The sequence below is a fragment of the Channa argus genome, chromosome 7 (assembly GCF_033026475.1).
Source record: "Channa argus isolate prfri chromosome 7, Channa argus male v1.0, whole genome shotgun sequence".
Lineage (NCBI taxonomy): Eukaryota > Metazoa > Chordata > Actinopteri > Anabantiformes > Channidae > Channa > Channa argus.
This window is the reverse complement of record NC_090203.1, coordinates 3181420-3193240: the sequence shown is the minus strand read 5'-3', so window position 1 is coordinate 3193240 and position 11821 is coordinate 3181420. Positions and strand designations below refer to the sequence as shown.

At 39.7% G+C, this 11821-nt stretch overlaps 1 protein-coding gene across 1 annotated transcript; it reads right to left on the bottom strand.

The window, feature by feature from the left end:
* Positions 1-6710: 6710 nt before the first annotated feature.
* LOC137130863 (CD209 antigen-like protein E) lies at positions 6711-11337 on the bottom strand. Its single transcript, XM_067511498.1, has 7 exons — positions 11216-11337; positions 10953-11024; positions 10744-10833; positions 8055-8273; positions 7796-7959; positions 7555-7667; positions 6711-7478 (listed from the first exon to the last, which is right to left on the bottom strand). The coding sequence occupies exons 1-7, from the start codon at positions 11271-11273 to the stop codon at positions 7355-7357; spliced, it is 840 nt and encodes a 279-aa protein (XP_067367599.1). The 5' UTR covers positions 11274-11337; the 3' UTR covers positions 6711-7354.
* Between the last annotated feature and the right edge of the window lie 484 nt (positions 11338-11821).

Sequence of the window (11821 nt, the reverse complement as noted above, 5' to 3'; positions counted from 1 at the left end):
GGTGACAGGAACGCAGTAGAGCCCAGTGTATCCTTGCTAACCTGGGCCTCACATTCTACAACGGTGGTCCTCATTTGTTTGTCAGTCAGAACAGTGGTCCCTGTGACACAATCAATTGAAAACTCCTGTGCTACAGAAACATGAAGACAATGACCTAAAGAAGGTGAACAAAAAATCTTATAAAAGCCTGATCTAAGTCTAAATCCAGATCATAACCTGCCATAAACTAAGTAACTTAAAATGGGGATGAACACTAAGAACCATGAATGCTGGCCTGTTACATTTTTATTTCATTTCTCAGCTGCTGAAATAATTATTGAATTTAAAGTAGTTTGAATAATTATTGCCCCTTTTTACATGTATGTTTCAAACTAGAAATAATTAATGTATTTTAATGCAGACTAATGTTCTTAATCTGGATTAATCTAAGCACCAATATGACTCAAAAGCAAAAATAAGTGAAAAGTATCAGTAAAAACAGAGAAGTGTGTGTGTGTTGGAGTTCTGCTTTAAAGTCACGACAGAGTTGTATAATCAGTCTTCATGTTGCCCACAATGTATCAGCACCATCTTGTTACACTGATGCAGTTCATGTTTCATCAAGTAATAGATCTTTTTTCTTTAAATGAAAAAGACTGTGGTCACCCAGACAGACTGGATACAAAAAAAAAAAACTGGGTTGCTGCTGCTTGCTGTGACGTCACTTCCGTAGTTTCGAAATGGCGGTCTGCTCAAACTGTGTACACGTTTTCACGCAGTTGCAAGAAACCATCAAACTTTTGGAAAACGAACTAAGCAAAAAAAATGAACTTATCTTGGGGTTTTCCAACGTTGCCACCACACAAGCGAAGCACCTCGCAGCTCTTAATACCTCGAGCTACATGGAACAAACAGTTTCTATCCACCCAGCTGTTTGTTCAGCGACCCAGGACACCGATGACACGCTGCCGTGGTCTGGCCCTGTTGCTTCCGCTGGAAACGTGATGCCAACCCGCGGCCTTCTGGCCCTGTCGGATGACCAACGGCCTGTCCCGACACGGGCCTGCTCCTCGCCGCTGACACAGGAGGCCTGGATCCCGGCTGAAAGGAGACATCGGCTAATCTTGTCAACCAATTCATTGGACAACCTTCCCCGGTCCAGATGGAGAACCGTTTCACTGTTCTTGAAGAGCTGGAAAGTCCGACTTCCCCGGTGACGGTTCCCTGTGACTCCCTGCCCCGTGAGATACCACACGGCTCCACCTCCCGCGGGCAGCGCGGTCGGGGCCTGCTGCCGGGGCCTCGCCAGACCAGACGTGCCACCGCCACCAACACCATGCCTCCAGAGAGGAATCCACATGCTCCTCCTCGGCGCACCTCTCCACAGCACCGTCCTCCCGGTCCAACCATGCTAATTATTGGCGACTCCATCGTTAGAGAAGTCCGCTTAAAATCAGCTAAAACGTTTTGCTTTCCTGGAGCCACAGTCACTGACATAGCGGAGAAAATTCCAAACCTGATTGAAAGACATTCTACAGCAACAAAAGTAGTGATACACGTTGGCACAAATGACACCAAACGCCAACAGTCTGAGTTGCTGAAACGTGACTTAGTGTCATTTTTCAACTCACTGGAGAGTTTCCACGACAGACGGTTCTTCATTTCCGACCCAATTCCCACGCTGGGTCACGGTGTTGGCTGGTTCTCCAGACTCCTCAGCCTGCACACATGGCTTCAACCACAAGTCTCCGCAAACTGGAAAACTCAAAAACAACTATTATTTGTTATCGTGTACCATCCTCCAGTCCCTTATTCAGAATTTTTGATTGAATTTTCTGATTTTCTATCTGATTTAGTGCTTAGTACAGATAAAGTCATTATAGTGGGTGACTTTAACATTCATGTAGATGCTGACAGTAACTTTCTGAGCACTGCGTTTAATTCATTATTAGATTCAATTGGTTTTTCCCAAAATGTAAATAAACCCACTCACTGTTTTAGTCACACGTTAGACCTTGTCCTTACATATGGAATTGAAGCAGATAGTTTAATAGTATTTCCTCATAATTCTCTTCTGTCTGACCATTTTCTAATAACATTTGAATTTACAATAACGGACTATACAGCAGTTAGGAAAAACTTCCACTACAGCAAATGTTTATCTGAAAATGCTGTGAATACATTTAAAGAAATTATTTCTTCATCTTTTTCACCACCATGTGTCAACACTATGGTGAGTAGCCATCTTACTCCTGTACAAATTGATTATTTAGTTGACGATTCTGCAGCCTCACTGCGTATGATACTAGATACAGTTGCCCCTCTGAAAAAGAAGGCAGTGAATCAGAGGAGCCGACCTCCGTGGTACAATTCACAAATGTACAGCTTAAAGCAGGCGTCACGAAAGTTAGAGAGGAAGTGGCGTTCCACTAATTTAGAAGAATCCCGGTTAGCCTGGAAAAACAGTTTAAAAATGTACAAAAAATCTCTCTGTGAAGCCAGAACAGCATATTATTCTGCACTAATAGAGGAAAACAAGAACAACCCCCGGTTTGTGTTCAGCACTGTAGCCAGGCTGACTAAGAGCCATAGTTCTGTTGAGCCTAGTTTTCCCTTAACTCTGAGCAGCAACAACTTTATGACTTTCTTTACTAGTAAAATTGTAGCCATTAGGGAAAAGATTCACCAGATCCTCCCTACAAATATTACAGATACATCTTCATGTACAGCAGCTCTAGAATCCTCAATAATCATCTTAGACTGCTTTTCACCCATAGATCTCACTGAGCTAAGTTCAACTATCGCCTCCTCAAAACTAACAACATGTCTTTTAGACCCTGTTCCAACCAAATTGCTTAAAGATGTTCTACCTTTAATAGACACGTTCATATTAGATTTGATTAACCTATCTTTAGAAACTGGCTATGTACCAAAGGCTTATAAAGTTGCTGTAATCAAACCATTACTTAAAAAACCCTGTCTTGATCCAGGTGATTTAGCCAACTATAGACCAATATCAAATCTCCCGTTTATTTCTAAAATCGTGGAAAAAGTAGTTGCAAAACAATTATGTGATCACCTTTACAGGAATAATTTGTATGAAGACTTTCAGTCAGGATTTAGAGTTCATCACAGTACAGAAACAGCACTGGTAAAAGTCTCCAATGATCTTCTCCTCGCTTCAGATAATGGACTTGTGTCCGTACTCGTCTTACTAGACCTTAGTGCCGCATTTGACACCATTGACCACAACATTTTATTACAGAGACTAGAACATAGATTTGGGATTAAAGGAACCACATTACATTGGTTTAAATCTTATCTGTCAGACAGATTCCAACTTGTTCATGTTAATGATGACTCTTCTTTATGCACCAAAGTTAGCTATGGAGTTCCACAGGGCTCTGTGTTAGGACCAATACTTTTTAATCTGTACATGTCACCTTTAGGCAAAATTATTAGGAAACATTCCATAAACTTCCACTGCTATGCAGATGATACCCAGCTCTATTTATCTGTGAAACCAGAAGATACTAACCAATTAGTCAAACTTGAAGCATGTCTAAAAGACATAAAGACCTGGATGTCCCACAATTTCCTACTTCTAAATTCAGACAAAACTGAAATCATCCTCTTTGGGCCTAAAAACATGAGAAATATGCTGTCTAACAATATAGTTACTTTAGATGACATAACTTTGGCCTCCAGTACTGCGGTGAGGAACCTTGGAGTTATTTTTGACCAGGATTTGGCATTTACGTTACATATAAGACAAATCTCTAGAACAGCCTTCTTCCACCTACGGAACATTGCTAAAATTAGAAGCATCCTGTCTCAAAGTGATGCCGAAAAACTGGTCCATGCATTTGTTACTTCTAGGTTGGACTACTGTAATTCCCTACTTCTGGGGTGTCCTAATAACTCCCTAAAAAGCCTTCAATTAATCCAAAATGCTGCAGCAAGAGTGCTGACTGGATTAGGAAAGAGAGATCATATTTCACCTTCACTAGCTTCTATTCATTGGCTTCCCATAAAATCTAGAATAGAGTTCAAAACCCTCCTCCTTACATACAAAGCTCTTAATGGTCAAGCTCCATCATATTTAAAAGATCTCATAGTTCTGTATCGCCCGATTAGACCACTTCGATCCCAAAATACAGGCCTACTTGTGGTTCCCAGAGTTTGCAAAAGTAGAATGGGAGGCAGAGCCTTTAGCTATCAAGCTCCTCTCCTGTGGAACCAGCTTCCAATCCAAATTTGGGCAGCAGACACCCTCTCTACTTTTAAGACTAGGCTTAAAACTTTCCTTTTTGATAAAGCTTATAGTTAAAACTGCTCACTCAACCTGAACTAGCTTTTCTCTAGACATTTATTTGTCACCACTGTATGCCATTAATTCTGTGTCCTACAACCTGTACAATGCTTTGTTGTTGTTGTGTTGTTGCTTTTCGTTGCTCTTTTCTTTTCTTTCTCCACTTTCCACTCACCCCAACCGGTCAAGGCAGATGGCCGCCCACCCTGAGCCTGGTTCTGCTGGAGGTTTCTCCCATTAAAGGGAGTTTTTCCTCTCCACTGTTGCCTATGGCTTGCTCAAGGGGGATTTGTTGGGTTGCTTCTACATACTTGTGTAGTCTGGACTTAATCTGTAAAGTGCCTTGAGATGACTTTGTTGTAAATTGGCGCTATATAAATAAAGTTGAATTGAATTGAATTGAATTCACAGCAAGAGGGGATTTTGTACTAATACCACACTTTGGATGAAATGACAAACAGCTCATATCAGCTGTCACCAACTTGTACTAATTTCATGACTTGATACATAATTAAACTTTTCCCTCAGAACCAACAGATTATTACCTGGAACCTGAAGTAACACACACACGAACACACACACACACACACACACACACACACACACACACACACACACACACACACACACACACACACACACACACACACCTACATTTATCCACAAAGTGGGACTGAGCACAGTGAGATAAGATGACAGATGTGTTAAAGGTGTTTTACCTGTTGTCCTTAAGTCCAACACATCATGCAGTAGTTGAGCTGTATAAGCTGTTTGTCTTTGACTGGAACAGAATTCAACAATGAGACAGAGCAGTGTCTCTTGATCATCAGTAGAGCAGGGTGTCTCTTCATGTCAGCAGATGAGGGAGGACAGAGGGGAGGACAGAGGAAAAGATCAATGACCTGCAGCTTTGACAACAGTGGCGTCCAAAGACTTTAGGGCTTGAAATTGTCCTTTGTCATTGTCCCACATCCTACTTTTAACTGTCCCAGACTTAACCGTCGTCCCAAATGTACTAATGGTTTCTTAAATGTTACAAATAGTCCCATATCTTGTTTCAGTAGCTCACATAATCAGTAACCCAGCATCAAATTGTGCTAGTTGTTCCCTGTTCTTGTCAGAATCCAAACCTCCACTGTATCTTCAGTTTCTCTTCCAATAGTCTGCTTCCTTTAGTCTCCACTGTTTGCTTAATAAATGCATCTCTGCAAAAGCTTTTAATTGACGTACAGTGATGGAAATGTAGAGAGCTCTTTGAAATACACAGTAAGCAGTTTAGGAAAGAATGTTTTGTTCACTTTGTGCTCAGCATTAGATCCTGATCACTAGTCTGTGTCTCAGTTTTAGGCTTCACTAGTTAAATGCTCACATTGAGCTTTGTCTGCCTAAAGACAAATAACCTGGTGTCCAACTGTCACCTGTCTCTGTACAAATGGTAAAACTAGCTACAGTGGAACCTGCCATTAGCTGGCAACTGGTTTCTATTATTTTGTCCACCCCATTGAATCCATCAGTGAGGACTGGCTACATAACAAAACCTCTTTCTGTGCTACAGTTCAACAGCAGCACACTGCAACTGAACATGATCATTTACTGCAGGACTGTTGCATTGGACTGACTTAGTGGGAGTGTGGGGGCTGCTGTCTCAGTGTCCCCCAGAACCTGTGGGACATTAGGATGAACGGTTTGTGCATGAAGTCACTTCCAGCTTTATCTGCCAACTGAATTGAACGAGTGTAGAGAATTTCGAGCCCTAATGTTGTCAGGTGTACAGCGGTCGTCCATCAATCCCCCAGTATCTGGTTTGATCCCCGGCTCCTCCGGTCACATGTCGAAGTGTCCTTGAGCAAGACACTGGACCCCGACTTAGTTGCTCCCGGTGAGCTTCCTGGTGAGGAAGCTGTCTGCTTCCTCTCTGCTGGAGACAGGGACACTTGGCTGAGCTCCGTCCTCACTGATACACAGAGAAGAACAAGCTTCTCCACAGGTTTATTTTCATATTCATTGATTTCAGTGGGGTCTTTCAGAATTGATATCTCATCATATCACAACCCAAACTCTTTCTTATATTTGTCTGATCTAGTTAAGTGTTTACAACAAAATGTTTGCACAGTAAGATGATTCTTTTTATGCCCAATTATTATCCATGATTTTGTCCCAGGTGCTATTTTAATTGTACCTGGGACAATGGGACACTGTGGTTTTCTAACTCTGCTTTAGTTTGTTAACTGATTTTATTGGTTTATGTAAATTCTACATACTTGTCATTAAGGAGATGAAGTCTGGTCACTTGAATTATATTTTAAAAACAACATTCAAAATATATTTACAGTAAATATGTTGATTGTAATCATTAGAATGATGAAGTCTGTCTATATATTACAGCTCTATTAACATTTGAAGCCCAATCTGACTGACACACAATATTTCATATTACAAATTCGACTTCCTGTTTTTCTCTGGAGCTCTGTTGGTGCTGCTGTGACTGACTGAGGACCAAATGAAGCAAACACACTGATGACAGATGTCCTCTGGTCTCATTTGGATGAAACACTTTTTATTCAGTGTCCTGTTTGATTAAAGTCTAATGACCTTTTCAAAGAGCAGTTTGCAAGAAATGATCCAACAAAAATGTGTAGAAGCATTTTTATTCACTATAACAAACTAAAACAGAAATGTTTTAGATTAAAAACACAGAACTGTTACCTCCTGTACAAAATGTCCTTTATGTCACATTACAAATCCTTCTAATAAACAGCCATAGTAACATATTGTTGGAGGAGAAACAGCTTCCTCTGTTGGTCAATGAGCATTAACAATGTAAATAAGAGCTAAAATCATACAGTACATGAAGAAAATGATCAGTCTGCTGATTTGCACATAGTAAGAACTGTTACTCATGAAGTGGAAGAAAAGCAAGTTTCAGATTAATAACAATTTATTTATTTACTGCTTCATTTAATGTGTGTCTATGGGTTTTTAACCAAAACAAACACATTTAATAAGTTTAAAATTTAAAAGCCAGTTATTTTACATGTAAATAGTTTTCAAGTTTGACAATATTTAAACAGACAAAGCTTTTTTTTCACAGATCCATGCGTTTTTGTCAGCACAGTTCACTGATCTCCATCCTTGACTTTGAAGAGAAGTTGCACATCTACCGTTGACAGGAGGTTCAATCCATGAACTGAGGGAAAAACATGATGATTAGATGAAGGTTGATAGATTTTATGATTTCAGGTGTTTAGGAATGAGTCTCTTACTCATTAGTCAGATTAGTTCCATCGACCCACTTCCATCTCCCATCTTCAACTTTCAGACCAATCCAGTATCCAGAGATTCCTGATGAGATAAAGCTTATTTCTGTGGTGAATTTCTGAGACCAATGCAGAGACACATCAGAGAGATTTAAACACAATAAGCCCACAGTGATCTACACACTCAGTGTGTTGAGGAAATGCATTTTCTTTTCATATAGGCTGTAATAACAATCCTCATTTTTACCTTCTGTGCTTCATTAACTATAACAGCTAAATCTGAATTCTTTCCTCTGCAGTCTTCTCGAGCTTCTTCCCAGGTTTTCTGATAAGAACGTACAGCGTTATTAAATGCATAGCAGCTGAACTGGTTATTGTTCCACCCCTGCTGACAAGCTTTACACGTCCTTCCTGAAACAAGAGACCAACAAACATCACTGCATGTTGATAATATTGTTGGTGGTTCTGGTTAATGTTTAAACCAAATTAATGGGATCTGATCATACCGTTATTATCTTTAGGACAGTATTGATCAATGCTCCACTGAGCTCTCGTGACATTGTCGTCCTTCCACTTTGTCTCCATGTCTTTTATTTGCTGTTTCAGGTTTTCATACTGGACTTGCAGGTTGCTGTAGTTTCTGTTCAGTTTTTCATTTTCCAAGCTGAGTTGTTTGTCTATTAACTGCTTCAGCTCACTTACATCACACATCTGCTTCAATGCAACTGTAAAATAAAAATTACTTTTAGTGTAATATTTCAGTTTGTTTTGTCCATTTTCTGAAACAATTTGCTTTGTCTTCTTCTTTTCCTTTGGGCTGTTCCCTTTCAGGGGTCTTCACAGTGAATCATGTGTCTCCATCTAACTCTGTCCTCTGTCCTTCTCTCACACCAACTAACTTCATGTCCTCTCTCACTACATCCATAAATCTTCTCTTTGTTCTTCCTCTAGACCTCCTTCCTGGCAGCTCCAACCTCAGCATCCTTCTACCGATATATTCACAGTTTCTCTTCTGAACATGTCCAAACCACCTCAAACTGGCCTCTGACTTTATCTCCAAAACATGATCTGTCCCTCTGATGTCCTCATTCCTGATCCTGTCCATCCACGTCCCTCCCAAAGAGAACCTCAACATCTTGAGCTCTGCTACCTCCAGCTCTGCCTCCTGTCTTTTCTTCAGTGCCACTGTCTCTAAGCTGAACAACATCTCTGGTCTCATCACCGTCTTGAACATCTTTCCTTTCATTCTCGCTGATGCTCTTTTATCACACAACACACCTGACACTTTTCTCCACCTGTTCCAACCTGCCTGCACTCGCCTCTTCACCTCTTTTCCACACTCTCCATTGTTCTGAACCATTGACCCTAAGTCCTGCACCTTCTTCACTTCTGCTCCCTGTAACCTCACTGTTCCACCTGGGTCCCTCTCATTCACACACATGTATTCTGTCTTACTGCGGCTAAGCTTCATTCCTCTGTTTTCCAGAGCAGACCTCCACCTCTCCAGATTTTCCTCCACCTGCTCGCTGCTCTCACTACAAATCACAAAGTCATCTGCAAACATCATAGTCCATGAGATTCCTGTCTTATCTCATCTGTCAGTCTGTCCATCACCAGAGCAAACAAGAAGGGGGTCAGAGCTGATCCTTGATGCAGACCCACCTCCACCTTGAACTCCTCTGTCACACCTACAGCACCTCACCACTGTCTTACAGCTCTCATACATGTCCTGCACCACTCTAACATACTTCTCTGCTGCTCCAGACGTCCTCATACAAAACCACAGCTCCTCTCTCTGCACCCTGTCATACACTTGCTCTAAATCTACAAAGACACAATGCAACTCCCTCTGACCTTCTCTGTACTTCTCTATCAGCCTCCTCAAAGCAAATACTGCATCTGTTCTCTTTCTAGGTGTGAAATCATATTGCTGCTCACAAATGTTCACCTCTGTCCTTAGCCGAGCTTCCACTACTCTTTCCCACAACTTCATTGTTTGGCTCATCATAGCACTGTGGTTTTAATTAAGTTACATTTAATTGAGAAAAATAAATGTTTTCATTTTGTTCAATTTGTGATTCTAAAAAAACAAAGTATGAAATGAGCAAATGTCATGATTGTAACAAATCCCAAATATTTTTAAAGCTGCATTTTTCAAGCTCTTTAAAATGCAGAACATGGAATCAATAGTTTTACATATTTTAATTAAACGTCACATAAACAAGAAGCCTGTTTTATTCATAGGATGCTGTCCAGTACTTGTCTCTGTCTCTTTCTGTGGACAGTGCTGCTTCATGTTTCTTTTTAAATACACGTGCACTAATCAGCCACACTTCACTTGGTGCTTTCAATATAAACAGTTTTTTTAAATAATATATCATAAACTAATAAATGCAGATATTACATTATTGCTTAACCACCTGTCAAGTTGTACATATTTTACTATAATTACCATAATCAGTATGTTTTCTTAAGAGTATTTTTCCTGTTGTACTTTAGATAATATGCAGATTATTTCCCTAATCTGCTAATGTCATGATTGTAAACGCAGTCATCAACTTATTGTTTTCTAAGTTCTGCTACTGAAATGTACCATAGTTCATCAACATTCTGGATAAAACGTTCACTCACTGTAAGTAACTTCCTACACCAGGAGTCATGTTCCACAGCCCCTCACCTGTATCCACGCTGCACGTTTTAATGGAGCTGGATGCACTTTCAGACTTTTAAAACTGAGGTACTTTTATACTGCACAGTATATTAACGGGAGGGGGGGTTTCAACCAGTGTTAAAAATACGTTTTTTATGTACCTGTACTTTGACTTATAAAACCTCTGTAATACTGAGCCTGATACCACACTAACCTCTGCAGCCATAGATAGAAACATGTCTGTGTTAAATTGATCTGTAAGTTATTTTATTTTCATATTTCTCTGTGCACTCTACAGTCCATGTTGTCCATATCCCACCATTTAGGAGCTCACCCCAAATCTGTGCTTTGTCTTTTTTTTTTTTACATATTTACAAATTTACAAATTTTCAAATTTATGTTTTGGAATGTAAATTTGATGATGTGACTGTTTAAAGATGGACTTGAGAAAATGTGAACTTATCCTTGAAGTTAGGACTAAATACAACATATTCAGTAGAAACAAAGCTTTGATTTTACTTGATATTGATCTAAAAGCTACTCACAGTAGATACGAAGGGACATGATTATTACCAGTGTCACCCAACACACAGTTAGAGGTGGAACTAACTGTGACTTGGAGGGAAACTTCACATCTGAAAGAAAATGAAGAATTTAGTTGAAGCACCTCATTAAAATGATTTTTAACATAAGAAACTTCAGCATTGTGACATTTTGTTTTTATGAATGTTATCGTATTTTGTTCATAATGCACCTGGAGTAGCTTCCTTTTTATCCACTGTGTTTACTGCAGTATTAACATATTCAGCTTCTTCTTCAATGTTCTCTGTAAGATACACGGAACAAACTGAATTGTATCTTGAGGTCATTGGAGAAACTTCTACAAAGATGAACTGTGTAATTGCAGCACAGCAAAAGCAAATATTTTACATCATTAACTGCAACAGTTGTTTAAAAAAATCCTAAAAACTGTTTTAACACAAAAATCTTTATCTTGTCATATTTTAAGTATCTTACCATCATATAAAGAAACATTTGGATTTTTGAGAGTTATCCTCTTTAGTTCTTTGTTCATCCTGAACAGATCGTTGAGTTAAGCAGCAATATGACTGAAAGGCAAAAATAAGTGAACAGTATCAGTAGAACAGAGAAGTGTGTGGGTTTGAGTTCTGCTTTAAAGTCACGACAGAGTTGTGTAATCAGTCTTTATGTTGCTCACACTGTATCAGCACCATCTCGTTACACTGATGCAGTTCATGTTTCATCAAGTAAATTTATTTGTTTTTCTTTAAATGAAAAAGACTGTGGTCACCCAGACAGACTGGATACATTCACAGCAAGAGGGGATTTTGTACTAATACCACACTTTGGATGAAATGACAAACGTGAAGTGTACACACACACACACACACACACACACACACACACACACACACACACACTGTTATAGTGACACCGTATGTCATAATCAGTAACCCAGCATCAAATTGTGCTAGTTGTTCCCTGTTCTTGTCAGAATCAAAACCTCCACTGTATCTTCAGTTTCTCTTCCAATAGTCTGCTTCCTTTAGTCTCCACTGTTTGCTTAATAAATGCATCTGTGCAAAAGCTTTTAATTGACGT